At 51.2% G+C, this 17,206-nt stretch overlaps 1 protein-coding gene across 4 annotated transcripts in view; it reads left to right on the forward strand.

The window, feature by feature from the left end:
• Positions 1-17,206, forward strand: part of WSCD2 (WSC domain containing 2) — a 117,399-nt gene that overhangs the window by 82,490 nt on the left and 17,703 nt on the right. For all 4 annotated transcript variants that reach the window (XM_041729365.1, XM_041729367.1, XM_041729366.1 and 1 more), the window contains exons 5-6: positions 10,207-10,328; positions 13,082-13,256. In XM_041729365.1, coding sequence (XP_041585299.1) covers positions 10,207-10,328; positions 13,082-13,256 — 297 coding nt within the window. The remainder of the gene's footprint in view (positions 1-10,206; positions 10,329-13,081; positions 13,257-17,206) is intronic.

The following is a 17,206-nucleotide window of genomic DNA, read 5'->3' on the forward strand; positions in this document are numbered from 1 at the left end:
CAGGGTCAGCAAAGATCATATGTTGAGTACCCTGTTGGAAACACCTTCCTTCCTGATGTCCCATCTTACAGCTTTACAGACTGAAGCCCAGAGAACACAAAGGCCTGAGTTGAACAGCTGTGGGGGAGGCTTCACAGATGCGAGCTGTTTGATTAGGGCCTTGAAAGATGCATAGGATTTTGCCAGGAGTAGGAGAGGATATCCAGACTCAAGTTGCCAAGGGGTGGGAGAGAAATCTAGGCAGAGGGAATGAGTATGCCAAAGCCTAAATGTGAGTTTGGGGAAATGATCAGCAAGCATGATTTTTCCGAGGCCACAATGCTTCTTAGGGACTGGGCATGGGCTGGAACCCAGCCCCTGACTCCTAGTTTGGGTGCTGTGGACACCTTGACCTCTCATATTGGATTCTGGACCTCATCTCCTCTCTTTTGGGAGAATTCTTTGTATCTAGCTTACCTCCTCCTTTCCCTGACCTCTGACCTCTCCTCCTGCTCTGTATGCTGAATCCAAGCAAAACAGAATCGCCAGCATCTTTGCTCTGACCCTGTGGCACCTTTGGCTTCCCATTTCTGGATCTGATTTATACACAAATAAATCAGAAAGGGAGGCCTTCCAAGTCACTGGCACACAACACTAGGCAGGGAAATGGGCAAACACACCAGGAAACAGGTATGGTGGAAACCAGACTTAATTTGTAGAGTTATTAGTTGGTATTAACACTGTGTCCTAATTGTGTTTCCCTGAGCAGTGGCACAGAATTCTTAACAATTGGAAAGATCTAAAGGAGGCTTATTATCTCCAAGCACCACTCTGGTTGGGCGTATGCCTTGCGTAGGGAGACAGCCCACGTGTTCCCGCAGTGATGGTATGCTCCTACAGTAGTGAGAGCATTAAAAGGTTGGCAGAGCAAATGTCTGCAGGCACCCTGCTATTCTTCCTTGACACAGACTCTCAGGCACATGGACTCTTTGCTCTTATTACAAAAGAACCGAGAAATGGACTTCCTTCTTGGTTGGATTACATTTTTCACAGAAGTTTGCTAAATCTGTCAGCAAGTGTAGCTCTCCTCCCAGGGGCAGAGGCCTGCCAGTGATTTGAGGATATTAAGGCTTTGCAGGATGTTGCAGGAGATTTCATTTGCCTGGAAGATTCTTGCAAGATTTTGTGTTAAAGGTTTTCTTAGAACTACATTGAACCCCTGTTGGGTGGCTGTCCGTGGTGCTGACCATCCTTTATTGCTTCCTAAAACCTCCAGGACTGCAGACAGAGCAGCTTTTCCTCCTGTGTTTTGTTTTCTATCTTGGTAGAAGTATTATGAAGTATTACAAAGTATTATTATGGTGGGTGTATGTGTGATCATGGAAAAAAATAGATCCTTGACTTACAGTTCACAATTCACGTGGCATATTTTGTGTACTGTGAATTTTGGCAATTTGCTGCCTTTGAAAGTTAGAAGGGGAGTTTTGTGTAGGGCTCCTGTCATGCTCTTTGATCACTCCATTCCAGCCACTTCTCTCAAGGGCAGCCACAGATGATAGTGGAAAGTCCCACGGATGGGCAGAACATCCCTCGCTCCTCCTTTGCCAGTTCTAGAGGTCTCTCCTTCCCCCTTGTTTGTGTCTTGGACTCCTGAATTTTACAATTTATATTGGTCTTCATAGTTCTGCTGTGTAGAGTCAAGGAGATGATAGCTAGAAAAATTTTCTTTCGCATCGTGATGGAGGAGAATTGGTTTGCTCTCACCCCCTCAGCAAAGTCCACAGAGGCCATGGGGACAATGTGGGGTTTTTTTTAAAGATTTTATTTATTTATTCATAGAGATGCAGAGAGAGAGAGAGGCAGAGACACAGGCAGAGGGAGAAGCAGAGAGCCTGACGTGGGACTTGATCCAGGGTCTCCAGGATCACGCCCTGGGCTGCAGGCAGTGCTAAACCACTGTGCCACCGGGGCTGCCCACAATGTGGGTTTTGAAATCAGGCAGACACTGTTTCTATCCCAGCTTTGTCACTTACTTGCCATGTTGACGTTGGCCAGGCTACTGGCTCTCTGAGCCTCAAGTGCCCCATCAGTAAAATGGGGACAATTCCAACCTTTAAAGATGGCTGTGACCACCAAGTGAGAGAAAATAGAGAAAGCACCTAGCACAGTGTTGTTGGGCAGTTGTGATGCCCTTTTCTTCCTGAAATGAAAACTCCTCAATGCACTCCAAGCAGCACCCAATTCATCCTATCTGAATTTGCAACAGCCCGCAGGAGCCTTTGGTGATGCCTAAAAATAGCTGGTTTGAATTCTCGGACAGTTAGGCTCTTTGTGTAATTCAATCTCTCTCTGATTATAGGTAGCCGTTAACAGCTCCCAGCTCACTGCCTTTCCTCCTTGCTGGCATCTTTAATGCAGTAGAGCCTGGCCTAATTACCCAGGGGGTGGTGGCCTCTTTCAAACCAAGGGGAACTCTTCCACGCCTGCCTTTAAGCTGACGCCTGGTGACATTTACCTCATTTTTGTGAAGCCCCAGAACAAAGAGATGATAGGACTTCAGAGATACTTGCAGCGGTTCCGGGCTGTTCTTCATCTGCCCCCAGCAAAGAGAGTTGCTGAACAGTTGCTCTGCTCACCTCTTGCTAGTAAAAGCTTCAAGCTGCCGAGGTCACGCACCATCCCAGCTGGCCTGGCAATGAAGAGCTGACATTATCAGAATGTGGGGCATGGGCTTTTGTGATGCCTGGACCCCTACTATGGGGCATGAGAGGGTTTCTGGGAAATTCAGGGGGCTGGCGTGGGATCCCTGGAGCCCCCAGCCATGTGAGAATTGGGCAGGCCTCCAGAATGGCAGAGGGATGGGAAACCAAGATGAGAGGTCAAGCAGGATTGGGGTCACATCCCAGCTCTGCTCCTCACTAGCTGTGTGCCCTGGAAAAGCAACTGGATCTCAGGGTCCCCATCTACAAAACAGGGTAAGAGTATGGTCCACCTCACAGGTGGCTGTGAGGATTAATTGGGAGGCAACATGTGTAACACATAACACTAGTGACGTAGAGCAAACAGCTGATGTCCTTACCATCATCATGTTGGTCATGAGGAAGACCCTACCTGGGGTCACTGCCATTGTCAAGGGGCTGGATATTCACAACACTTAGAGCCCCATTCTCACAGACTGTAAGCTGGGAAGAGCAACAGCCCTCAACTCCATATGGGATTTCCCTTGTGGATTAAAAATGCTCCAAGATCCAAAGATATTTTAAGTTGGGTTTCCCGAGAGGCAAGGATGTGAACCTTGGTTTGTTTGGGAAGCCAGCCCAGGATGTGCCGGGAGAGGAATGAAGAAGTGAGATGAGAAACGGAGGAAGCCCTTACAAAGTCCTTTACAAAGCAAGACACCACTGAGGACAGCTAAAGCTTAATCCCAGGGGGAGCTCTGGGAGATGGTGGCAAATGTGTTTCAGAGGTATCCCAGCAGAAGAGCAGGAAGCTGCTGTATTGACTCCCCCCCCCCCCACGCTTCCCCACAGGTTGAGGGTGGCTCCATGGGGAGATGGCAGGTCCAGCCCGTTCCTTCTAGGCCCTAAGACAGAATCCTGAGTGTTTATTGTAAGTCGTCGTCTGTCTGTACCGGGATGGGGAGTACCAAAGGCTCGTTAATGGGGCACTGACAGTGTCTACTACATGGGGTCTAGCCACCCTTCACATATCATGGTCAGGCGAAGGAGAAAGGAGCAGGGAAGGACGCTGAGTCCTGGTTGGATCTCAGGCACTGTAAATACCATTGCATGGACTTCCACTCTCGTGGTGCAGTGCAGATACTATCCCTGCTTACAGATAGGGAAAAACTGAGGTGAAGACCCCTGCCCAAAGACACACAGCTTAGTATGTAACCCAGGTCTATCTGAACTTAAAACTGGTTCCCTTTCTGCTGGAGACCAGAGCTTTTTTGTTTTAAGATTGTTTATTTAAATGCAACCGAGTGAGACAGCATGAGCAGGTGGAGGGTGCAGAGGCAGGCGGAGAAGCAGACTCTATGCTAGGCAGGGAGCCCAATGCAGGCTCCATCCCAGGACCGGGATCATGACCTGAGCTGAAGACAGACACTTAACTGACTGAGCCACCCAGGCGCCCTGCACCAGAGTTTTTTGCAAACAGGAAGACGTCTACCCACTGCTGTGGAAGTGAAAAATTCTTTCCATCACAGCAGAGTGTTAAAAGGTCAAGGGGGGAAAAAAAAAAGGTCAAGGGACCCAGGCTGGCGGCTTCTCCTTCATTTGCAGACATACTTTATAGATGGAGGAAATGAGAGTAGCAGGAGAGTTAAATGTCTTGGCCACCATGCATATTCTCCATGTTCTGATCACTAAGCCACAATGGAGAGCAACCTGCAGAGAGAAGTGGCCTCCAGAGCATTTCCCAGATCCCTGGGAGCCCCACCTTTCTGCTGGACATCATGAAGCCCTCAGTGACCATGTGGTTTTCCCAGAAAGCAGAATGGGCAGGACTGTTGGAAGACCCCTCATCCAACAGATCAACTGCTCCTGGAAGCGCCTTCCCACCCCTAGTCCCCTCCTCACCCCACCCCTAGCACACACTTTGCCCAAAGAGAGACTCACAGCAGTGCCTCCTGATCTCATGCTGGCTCCCTGCCTCCTCTGAAAACCTCACCTTATTTGCTATTCAGGGCATTCAACTCAGCCCTCCTCTCTAAGCTGGGAGGGTCAGGGACTCATTAGCAGATGCTTAAATGTCAAAGGGAGACAACCTCAGTGGAGCTAGGCTGACAGTCTTCCTTACCCTTCCCACCCTCAGAGTCTGGCTGCTTGAAGATGACCTGGCATCTCAGCATCCAGGCCAGTGGGAGGAAGTCACACGGAGAGGTGGCAGGGAAGAGATTCAACTACTCCCCCTGCCTTTCCATTTAAATCTAAGGGCAGACGACAAAGAGACAGGTCCACAGAGTTTTGCTGCCCCTCCTGCCCTACTTCCAGCTCCCCAGACTTCTGCATCTCTGTCTCTATGCAAAATCCACCCTGTATCTGTGCCTCCACTTTAGAGATGAAAACATCAAGGCTCCAGAAGGAGGGAAAACTTACCCAAGGGCAAACATCAAGGAAGGGCAGAGCTGCCTGTATGATAGGTGAAGACTCTAAGGTCCAGGGAAGAGAAGCAAAATGGGCACTAGTGCTCATGTCTGGGCACCGAGCTGACTGCTAGGTTTCCGCTCCTTGGCCAGGCAGATCATCCTGAACATTTCACTCCCAGGGAAGTACTGTGGCTTTCTACTGTGGTGCTAGCCTGGACAACCTATTCTGGAGCCCTTGGGTCAGGGCCAAGCCCCTCAAGGCCACCTGTAGATGCATGCTGGTGATGTGGACTCATTAGCAGTTGGAGCCCCAGACACAGGCACCAGGCCAGGGGTGGTGGAGGGCAGGGCATTCGGCCAGCTAGGTCCAGATGCATGTGCAGGCTCAAGGACCCTGAGTGATGCCCTGGCAACCTCAGTTACTCAAGGTCATGTTTGCAAGAGGATGCAGGGGTGACCCCCTAGCAGTGGTGACCCCAAAGACCACCTTGGGTGGACTCCAGCTCTCACATGTCCACGGGCAAACACACACTGCTGTCCAGAGACTGGCATGTCAGGTCCAGTGATACACAGAACCCCAGACAGATAACCAGCAGTGCCCCCCTCTCTGTGAGCTCCAGGCTTGTGGGTCCCTCTGCTCTCAGCATCCTAGAGAGAGACTTAGTCTGGGCTTGGCTCCAGTAGAGGGACCGGCCCCCTCCTATTCCTCTCTCTTGCATGGTGCAAGCAGTGGCCTTCCACTGGGGGCACAAACATCTCTGCTGGAACCTAGGTGCTGACTGTTCTGGGGATTTTTGAGAAATGCCCAACCCCTGGTGGCACTGAGCCTGTCTGGTGGGAGGTTGGCTGAGGCTCAGCCAGGCCCTCTGCTAGGAGAGAGGGAGCCTTCCTCTCAGCTATGTGGTTGCCAGGCAACCCAGAGAGATCACATAGGGTTATTTCTCCGCCCCATGGTAGAGGTCCCACACACAGCCACATGGCCACATACAGGTGCCCACTGTCAAGAGACAGCCTGCACACACACGGCCCTACCTTCCCACAAACACAGACCCACGTGCCCGCGGTGCCCATGTTCGCAGCCTCGGCACTGAGCATCCAAATGCCCGAACAGGAAGATCTGCACTCACATTGCCACAGTCACACATACACACACTCTGCCTCCTTGTCACATGCATTATACACACCTGTCCCACCTCTCAGACACACCTTCACTGCAACTAGGCCCATGGCTAACCGTCTGACCTCTTGCCCCACTGATGTTCAGACAGGTGCCACTCACCCCACAGGTGCCCTGACACCCTTGACCCCATCTAACAACTCTGTCTTCCTGTTCATGATCTCAAGGGAGGGGCAGAGGCATTCAGGAAGGAAGCACCTGGAGGGGAAGAGGTGGTGGGCTTCAGATCTCTCCAGTATCCCCAGGCCTGCCCCAGTCCCAAAGGGACCTCAGCCCCCAGGTCATTTCCCATAGCAACCCTCCCAGCCTCAGCCATGACCCAGGGGGATTATAGGATGATCTTTTGACTAGGATCCTGCTTGGAAAGAGGAAGGTTAACAATTTGAATATGGTTTTGGAAACTCAGGGTCAAGATCTGGGCGTTCTTTGGTACTTAAAGAAAATCTGACTCTAGCGTCGAGATATCCTAGAGTGACAGCCTTGACTTTGTGAATGACGAGAGGTCAAAGTAGAGTGAGTGTGAAGGGCGGGAGAGGCAAAATGAGTGTCACAGCGTTTTTTGAAAATGTTAATATGAGGCCCCACGGTGGCTTCTTAAAGAGGCACGGCCCAGAAAGCGTGAGACCTCTGAGCTCAGACATTCCTGGATCTGACTCCAGAAGCTGCTACTTGTCAGCTGGGTGGCCTTGGGCGAGTCACGCTCCCCCTCTGAGCCTCAGTGTCCCCATCTATATAATGGGAAGAGTGAGGCCTTCCTGGTAGGGAACAGGGGGTAAGGTATGTCAGGTGTTTACACAGTGGCCGGCATCCAGAGAGCAGCCAATCATACCACCCAGAGGGGAGGAGGTGTCTCACTTAGATTGCAGACTCAGCTCTGCGTCTCTGCGCTGGCTGACTTGGTCAGGTGGGTTCAGCCCTCTGAGCCTTGTGTCTGTATCCGTAAAAACGCGGCTGCTCCTACCACCAAGGTGATGTGCCTGTTCCACAAGGCCACGTGTGGGAGCGGCTCAGCCTCGTTCCTGGCAGATAGCACGTGACCAGGACGCGGGAGCCACAGTGATACCCCGATACCCCTCTAAGCACCTAATTCATAACAGCATCATTCTAATGGACCTGGATAAAGCATGGACTTGGGAGACAGAGCAACGTGGCATCATTTCACTGTCATTGGACTGCTTCGTGGCACTGGAAGGCAGAGAGACCCCTTAAGTCTTTGACTCTCTGTCTGTAGAATGGGAGGAGCCATCTACTGTGATGGCTGATGGCTGCTGTGAAGAGGAAGGGGATGCCAGGCACCCAGCATGGAGCCTGGCATTGGCAGGGGCTCAATCAGCGGTAGCAAGAGTTGAAGAGGGAAGGCGAGCTCCCTTCTTTCTGGAAGCAAGGCAGAGCTGAGCGGGCTGCCAGCTAACAGTTTTCTGGTTAAGTGAGGGTCTGCACACCTGCTTTGGGCCTCCCACCTCATTGCTGAGAGTCTTTAGCTCAAATGCCTGACTCCCCTCCCTGGCCTCACTGTGGATGGCACATCCTCTGAGCATCATCGCATCTTCCTCAGGGTGACTGATCAGTTCGTGGGGCTTCCCTCTGAGCATTCTGGGTCATGGGTTGGGACTCGAGTGGCATTTGGGATGTGACAGTTCCTCACTTGGGGGGTGGAGTGCCATCCTCTACAGGGAGAGAATTTGTGTGGTCTGTGGCCTGTAGGACCACAGAGTGGGTCTGCGGCACCCTGAGCACCCCCAGCTACCACAGCCACCACCATCTCCCTCACCAGCCTGGAGCAGTGGCCGAGGAAAGCAGGGAAGACAGGATGGGATGGTGCAAGCCTGCGGCGTGCTCTGGAAATGAGCTGTTTACCCAGATTCCAGATGTCTTCTCAGTTTGCTGGATTGCTCCGCCAGGAACGACTCTGGGCTACTGGGTGCCAGGTGGTAGAAATAATCACTAGGGTGACAGCTGACATTTAGAGCGATCGCTCCCCAACTCCCTCCTTCCCTCCCTCCCTTCCCCTCCTCCACCACCCTCCCACTCAGGGAGCAGTTCCGTGTCTTCTCCCCTGCACATAAGCATCAACGTATGTGGCTATGCCACCAGGGTGGTTTGACACTCCAGACAGACATGGAGACAGACCTAGATGGAGGTATATGGTTTTTGCAACTTGCTTCCCTTTTTGCCAAGGGCTGACATTCTGTTTCAGAGATGATCCACAGTAACATTTTGCCAGTGATGGGCACTTAACCTAAGTCCCGCTACTCTCAGCTGCAGAGCGAGAGTTTACTCCAGACCTTGGAGAGCTTTCCAGAAGGTGCAATGAGATGATGTTAGTAAAGTTCCCAGCAGAGTAGATCACACGTGGTGGGCACTCAGTAAATGACACCTATTTCTGTGCTCCGGGTTTTGATCTGCACCATATGAACGGTGTCCTTGGTTTTCCGTGACAGCTGTGTTCTGGAAAGGTTCATGCAACTCAAATTTGAGAACAGCTGACCTCAATTTTAAATGGGCATCATGAGCCTTTTGATAAGTTTGACAGGGGCATTTAAAAAAAAATTTTTTTTAAGATTTATTTATTTCAGAGAGAGAGAGAGCAAGCATGTGTGCGGAGGGGGAGGATTAGAGGGGGAGGGACAGAGAGAAGCCTAAGCAGACTCCATGCTGCGTGCGGAGCCCCATGCCAGGTTTGCTCTCACGACCCTGAGATCACGACCTGCGTGGAAATCAAGAGTCCAACACTCAACTGACTGAGCCACCCAGGTGCCCCTAAAATTTTTTTTACATTTGTCTTAACTGTATTAAAAATATATATTCACTGTAGAAAAAGCTAGGAAAGGTTTTAAAAAGATGGAAAGAAAAATTGCCTATAATGCTGCTCCATTAGTCAGCGTTCTCCAGAGAAACAGAATTTGTAGGAGATATATATATATGTTAGGGGATTTATTTAAGGAATTGGCTCATGGAGTTGTGGAAGCTGGCAGGCCTGAAATTTGTAGGGCAGACCAGGAGGCTGGGAACTCAGATAGCAGTTAATGCTGCAGCCTTGAGGCAGAATGCCGCCTTCTCTGGGAAACCTCACGGGTTGCTCTGGAGGCCTTCAACTGATTGGATCAGGCCCACCCACGTCGAGGGTCATCTCCCGTAAGTCTCCCTAAAGTCCACTACTTAATAAATCGTAGTCTCATCTACAAAATACCTTCACAGCCACACCTAGACATATGTTTGACCAAACAGCGGGGCGCCGTCACCTAGGCACGTTGACGTATGATGGCCATTATGCTTGCTCTTCAGAGATGACAGTGGGTATCGACGTGTTAGTACAGGTCCTTCTAGAGATGAATAGTGAGAGAGAATTTTTATATAAAACTGCTATTTTATCATATGTGGAGTTTCGTCGTCTCAGTTTATATTTAACCTCTTGAACACATGTTCATCTGTCTAAAGTAACCCTGAATACCACTTACGATTGATGGGGGCACAGAAGCCCGTTGTCTTGTTGTGTACTTTGTCTAGTGCTTTATCGTTGGACTCCTAGGCTGTTCCCAGACTTTCATGTGTTACTTTAAATAAATGCTACGGTGAACATCCTTATTCCTAAATCTTTGTGTACACCCGTGGTGGGTGCCACAGGCTCCCACCCTAACCCCCTTTACCTGCTGTGACGTTGGCAGCCTGTGGTTCTCACCTGTCCCCTTTTGTGAAAATGCCCCCTGGCCTGAAAGGAGCAGGCTCCTGACAAAGAATGATGTGGCCCCAAAAGAACGTCTCTGTGACCTGGGCTGTTGACAGTGATCCCAGGGTTCAGGAGGACACTCTGAGTTATTTAGCTGATTAGTTTCCACTTTGGTTCACTCTGTGATCTTGGGCAAGACTCTTGCCTTCTCTGGGCTTTAATTTGAAAGTGCTTTCTCCAGAAGGTGGCTCTCCGGCCGAGATCTGACCGCTGCTTCTCCCTCTGTCCCTGCAGATGGAAGTGCGGTGTTCCGAGGCTGCTTCCGCAGGCCCGACAACCTCTCCTTGGCCCTGCCCGTGACAGCTGCCATGCCGAACATGTCCGTGGACAAGTGCGTGGACCTCTGCACCGAGAAGGTTAGCGCAGGGTCCTGTTCACAGGACTCTGAGGAGGGGCAGTGTGGAGCAGCTGCAGGAAGGGGTCTTGGCTGGAGAGGCAGCGGCCCAGCCTGGATAAGGAGGGGGTCACTTTTGTGATCTGTGACACGGGAGAGGGACATGATGGTTTCATGTGCATCTAAGGGGTAGAAGTGACATGGGGTCGATTTCTTGAGGAGGTGGGTTTGTTCTAATCATCAGGAATGTTCAGGAATGAGAGTGATGTTCTTAAATGGGCCCACAAGCATGAGTTGCAGATTGTCAGGGAAAGGCAAGGGCAGCCCCACTTTGTGACAGAGTGAGCTCCCCATCACTGGAGACATGCAAGTAGAGTCAGGGTAGGCATGGCATCCAGAACTTTGGGCGTTGGATTGAAGTTGGACTAGATGACCTGTGGGTTCTTTCTCAACCTGAGATCCTGAGATCCTTCGTCCCTAACCAGGCAGTGAACACCACAATAATAGGGGCTGTGCCTTGAACATTGGTACCTTCTCAATACCCGGAGCAGGACTAGGTATATCATTGGCACTCAGTGATGTCGGAGGAGCTCCATCTTTTTTTTTTTTTTAAGATTGTATTTGTTTATTTATGAGAGACACACCGAGAGAGGCACAGACATAGGCAGAGGGAGAAGCAGGCTCCCTGCAGGCAACCTGATGTGGGACTCGATCCCAGGACCCCAGGACCCCAGGATCACGCCCTGAGCCGAAGGCAGACGCTCACCACTGAGCCACCCAGGCACCCCTCCATCCTTCTTTTAAGAGGAACTCTTTACATGAGGGGCCAAAGAACCACCGCTTCCCCACCACACAAAGGTGGTTGCCCATTTTATTCATTTGCTTGGCTGATAGCTGCCGAGAAGCTTCTTTGTGCCAGGCCTCTGTGCTCAGTGCTGGGAATGCAGAATCCACAGAAGTGGTGTCTCTCCTCAAAGATGCTGGCATTTGCTGGGGGCCTGCTTGTGGCTCCTGCTGGGTGCTCAAGCCTGCACCCCAACTCCCGAATGCCCCGCCTGCTCTGAATTGTCCTGCTTGACTCAACCCTCAGCGAGCCTTCTGATCTATGGAGCACCTCGCAGGTCCTCCATGCAGCCCTCTGCACCATGGGCCTCAGTTTACCTCTCACACGGAGGCTTGGGGTTGAGGATTTTCACCCTCATCTCCCAGATGACAAGACCAAGACCCAGACAGGTGAAGTCATTTGCCCAAGCTCAGGGCACAAGAGAATAGGGCTGACACCTGGGCCTGACTCCACATCTGTGCTCTGAATTTCTGAGCCGCCCCAGAGAAGATTCCAGAGCCATTCAAGGGCAGCCAGGCAACCTCAAGTCACCGAGCATCTCCTGAGTGCTTGCTCTGCTCTGAAGGGGCATCCTGGAAGGTCAAGGGTGACATTTGTAAGATGAGGAGGTTTGACCAGCTTTCTCTCTTGGGCAGGAGTGCCCTCCCCCATGGTGTCTCCTCTAGGTGGACACTCCTCAGTCCCTGAGGGCGCCGGAGGCTGCAGATCAGCTGCAGGTGGCACACAAACATGTGAGATGATCAGGTCACGGGCAAAGCAGTATAACAAAGGGGCAGACTGTATGCAGGACCGGAGAAAAACAAGGATGTGTGGGTGGACAGGAAGGCCCCTCTGCAAGCCTCCTTCCAGTTTTCTCTCCTCTCCTTAGGGGGTCACAGGAGAAAAATTGAAGGGAATATGTGGGCGGGGTGTAGCGCTGCCTGTGCCACGGGGTGGAGGGTGTAAGAGACTCAGGAGCTCAGCGGAGGCTCGATATGTATCACCTGTTAGAAATGCCGTCAGTCAGGGCCCACGCAGACCCACCTGCGTACCAGCATCTCTCCTCCCTCCCTCCCTTTCTGTCTCTGCTCTTCGGCTAAGAGGTGAAGTTCCTATTTAATACATGTTAGGAAGAAACCAAACCTACTGTGGAAAGTTCGCTGGATTGGCCACAGACGCGTGATTTTGCTTTATTACTAGAGTATTCCTCTCAGGGAGGATTCCGGAGCAGAGGTGAATGGGACAAAGGACAGCCCCCTGCGCCCCTGAACCCCAGTCCCCCCTAGCTCCGCCTTAGCTGCTCCGCAGAACAGTTAGAGCAACCGGGGGCAGCTGTCCCCACGAAGATCAAGGATCAAGGATCAAAGATCGTAGCTACACCTGGGGACCCGCAACCTCCTTGGCTTAAAGGAACGGGCTCAGACAGCTTTTCCCAAAGTGCGGGCTTCGTGTCGCTCTGAGGCCTGGGGGTTTCCAGTGCCAGGGCGCGGGACAGTGAGAAAGGCATTTTCTTCTCCGTTTTCTTTCCAGTCCTCCGGGGGAAAGCTCCTTCTCCACTTCTCCGTGCTCAGGTGTCTGTGACACCTCTCAACCCTCCACTAATCTCCCCTCTGCAGGAAAAGCTAGAGCCCACTGGGGCTGAGTCTTGGCAGGCACAGCGCCTCCTTAGAAAGTAATTACAGTGTTTTCTTTCTGTGCTACTTGCCTCTGCGGCCCGAAATGTACGAAGGGCCAGTTTTATTTGTCAATTACACCTTAATTAAGCTGGAAAGAAATGAGAGGGTCCGAGGTCCGCAAGTGGGGCCAAACTGGGAAAAGTGAAGTTTGAGGAGTGTCAGGTCGGGGAGGGTGGTGGAGCAGGACGTTTGGAAGTCCAGCCCTGCTCTCCCCGGGGAGTCTGGGCAGCCCCGGGGGGGGGGGGTCAGCGGCTGTTTCTCTCTGCCCCCCTCCAGGAGTACCCGCTGGCGGCCCTGGCGGGCACCGCCTGCCACTGCGGCTTCCCCACCACGCGGTTCCCCCTCCACGAGCGGGAGGATGAGCAGCTCTGTGCCCAGAAGTGCAGCGCAGAGGAGTTTGAGAGCTGCGGGACTCCCCGTTACTTCATCGTGTACCAGACCCAGGTCCAAGGTAGGCCGGGGCTCCCCCAGCAGACCCCCGGTGGCTTCCCTCCCAGAGGTGCCCCTGGCCAGCTGCTTCCATCTGCACACGGGACACAAGGGCAGGGCTGGGGAATTTGTCCAGGCTCCGCAATCCCGAGGGGCCACAGAGCCAGGGCCACCAGGCAAGGGGTGTGGGGCTCTGGAGACCCTCCTCTCTGTTCCTCCTAGGGGGCCCCACCTTGGTGGTGGTTCTCCTGTAATGGAGGCAGTGAGATTGAGTATGAAGTCACCTGGGCTGGGAGTGGGGGACACTGAGGGAACCAGCATGGAGCTGCAGCAGGATCCTGGGCAAGCCCCTTCCTCTTCTGGGCCTCGGTTTCTCCATCTGCAATATGAAGCTGTAGAGTGCTGACCTCCAAGAGCCCCCTCCCTTTTTTTAAGATTTTATTCATGAGAGACAGAGAGGCAAAGACTTAGAGGGAGAAGCAGGCTCCATGCAGGGAGCCCGATGTGGGACTCGATCCCAAGTCCCCAGGATCACGCCCTCAGCCCAAGGCAGATGCTTAGCCACTGAGCCACTTAGGCGTTCCCCCAAGCCCGGGATCACGCCCTCAGCCCAAGGCAGATGCTTAGCCACTGAGCCACTTAGGCGTCCCTCCAAGAGCCCTTTCAATTCTAGAGTTCTGTCCATTTATTTATAAAACCTTCTTTTTCTCCATCTCACACTTTTCGCTTCTGTTCCCCTCCCAGTGCTTTCTGCTTGGCTCCTGTTCCGTTCTTGGGGCCACCAGTCTGTGGTGGTGGCAGTGCTGAGGGTCTCTCGAGGACGGTCTTGGTGCCAGAGTCCATGTGGAGTTCTTCCTTAAACTTTCTCACTGAATCCCCTCTGCTCCAGGAGGTGGGAATAGTTATGCCCACTTTACAGAGAGGGAAACTGATGCTCCGAACTGTTCACAGGCCTTGCCTGAGGTCACACCACTTGTAAAATTTCTAGCTGAGAGCCATTTCCCCTGACCCAGGCATCATGAAGGGTGGGCGGTGCTTACAAGGGTGCCGTGCTCAGTCCGAAGGAAACCCTTCAAGGATTACCCCAATTGCAGAATATACTGACCACCTACTATGCATTGGTCACATGCCAAGCCTCAGCTCATTGAATGATGTAAAACCCACAGCCTCTGATTGGGCAACATCATCCCTGTTTTCCAGGTGGGAGAAGCAGACTCTGGGGTTGGGAACTGGCCACGGTTGCACGTCTATGAGAGTGACTTGTTTTCAGGTCTCAGACTCCAAAGCCCTTGCTAGAAAACTCTGTTCACAGGGCAGAGAACATTCTCCATACCCTCTGAAGCCTGGAGACCCTATAAAACACTATTGGGCTAGACCTCCTCTTCATCTCCCAGGAACCAGGCATCCATGTATGGTTGGGCAGGTTGGGCACTGTACAGTCATGACCTGTAGGAAAAGTGGTGCCTAAAAGCCAGCCCTTGCTCTGCATTCTGGATAGCAGTGCCTCTGCCCAGAGGGAGGAGAGGGTGCCTTTTTCTGATGGGCACCAAGGTGCTGAAAGAGCTAGTGGCAGCCCCATGAAGAGCTTGTCCCCTCTTTGGCCTGATGAAGGTACTGATGATAGCCACCTGTGGCTCCTTCCATGGCTCTGAAATCCTGCTAAGAGCCCGGTGAGTGGGAATCTAGTAAATTGTGGCTGTTGGCTTTGTTTACAGTCCAGTGAGGAGGGACGAACATTTGTTAGCTTTTAGGAAGTGGTGGTTAGTGTGTGCAGGGCCATGTTGTCCTAGCCTAAGGGAGAGTCATGCACAGATTCCATGACTGTGACTGGCTTTGATGTGGACAGAACACATTGGAGCCTTTTCAATAGCAGATAAAGAGCCCCTAATTGATGACTTTGCTCATTCCCTGGGCTGCGTCCTCAGGCCATTATTGTTCTTCAGTTTTTTCCACATCAGGCTTCCAGTCCCTCACACTGGCGAGGTTTGAGAGGCCTGTGACTTATTAGGTGGCCGAGAGCCTGGTGCATCATGGCTCCCATTTATTGTGCATTTGCCGTTTGCTAAACCCTAACATTCCTACCATGAACAAAACTATTTAACATCTATGTGCCAGGTACTGCGTAAGCCCTTTAGGCCGAATTAACTCCTTCAGTCCTCACAATGACAAGGCTGCTATTACTACTACTGTACAAACAAGGCAGCTTGGCACAGGGAGGTTGGGTAGCTTGGCCAGAGTCACACAGCTAGGACAGGGCAGATCTGGGGTTCACACCCAGGCGGTCTGGATCCTGGGCTGCACTCTGAGCCACAGCATTCTCAGGATATGCTGAAAATGCTTCACGGGGCGCCTGGGTGGCTCATTGGTTGAGCATCTGCCTTTAGCTGAGGTCATGATCCCAGGGTACTGGGATCAAGTCCCGCATCAGGCTCCCCACAGGAAGCCTGTTTCTCCCTCTGCCTATGTCTCTGCCTCTCTTTGTGTCTCCCATGAACAAATAAAATCTTTAAAAAAAAAAAAAGTTAAGTGTGGATTTTCAACCGTGCCAGGGGATTATCACAACCCCTAAACCCTGTGCTATTCAAGGGTCAACTGTACTTTGAAATGCATGGAAAAAAAAATAGGATCGAGGGGGGTAAAATGAAGAGGTATAAGAGGATCAAGTCAATATAACAATGTTGACAAATGTAAAATCTTCCATGAATTATGAATGTTCACGGTGTGATTCCATTTTTTTCTGGAGGCCTGACATTGTTCACCCCCCCATCATGAAATGTTAGGGTGGGAGGGAACCTGGCCCTTCAATTTCTCCAGAAAACCACATTCTCCATTCAAACGCTGCCTGAGAGGCCAAGACCCACTCCCGAGGTAAAAGCTGTTGTTCTCAGCCCTAAAAAGAAAGTTTATTTGGTGTCTAAGCTCTGTAAATCAAATCAGGTGCTGGAGGCAATACTGCGTGCAGAGCTTTAGAACCAGACAGAGCTGGGTCTTAATGCCAGGGCTGTCATGGCCTAGCTGTGTGAGCAAGATTCTTGCCCACCACTCTCCCCCCTCCCAGCCTGTTTCCTCCCATAACATGGGGCTAATAACCTTACAGGATTAAATGGAGAATACGTGTGAAGTATGTGTGAAGCTCAACCACCAAGCCACTCAGGTGCCCCCATATTTAACTTTTTTTACAAGTTTATTTTTAAGTAATCTCTATGCCCAGCAGGAGGCTTGAACTCACAAGCTGGAGACTGAGTTGCATGCTCTTCTGACTGAGCCAGCTGGGTGCCCCTATATTTAAGTTTCTGTGGAGTTCAAAGTTAACTCCTAACAGGCTGCTGTTGATTGGAAACCATGCAGGCAACGTCAACAGTTAACCTATACTTTGTGTGCTACATATATAATGCACCGTATCACAATAAGCTGAGGAAAAGAAAATACTATTAAGAAAACTTTAAGGAGGGATCCCTGGGTGGCGCAGCGGTTTAGCGCCTGCCTTTGGCCCAGGGCGCGATCCTGGAGACCCAGGATCGAATCCCACATCGGGCTCCCGGTGCATGGAGCCTGCTTCTCCCTCTGCCTGTGTCTCTGCATCTCTCTCTCTCTCTGTGTGTGACTATCATAAATAAATAAAAATTAAAAAAAAAACACAAAAAAAAAAGAAAACTTTAAGGAAAACCCTTTATTAAGGTAGTGTACTGTATTTATAAAAACCTGCATGGAGTAGAACTGCACAGTTCAAATCCATGTTGTTTGAGGGTCAACTGTAAGTTGCAAACATTGTTACACTTCATTAATTATAATTCAGTATTTACCAATGAATTTTTAAGTGACCTTTTACATAGTGTGAAATGCACAGATTTTAAGGGTGCTATTCAAAGATAACTGGATAATCCATACTCCTATCAAAATAGGAGACCTGAACAAGAAAGGTACACACCTAAGCTTTTTTTTTTTTTTTTTTTTTTGCGGTGTATTTCCAGG

Source organism: Vulpes lagopus, chromosome 14 (genome assembly GCF_018345385.1).
Source record: "Vulpes lagopus strain Blue_001 chromosome 14, ASM1834538v1, whole genome shotgun sequence".
Lineage (NCBI taxonomy): Eukaryota > Metazoa > Chordata > Mammalia > Carnivora > Canidae > Vulpes > Vulpes lagopus.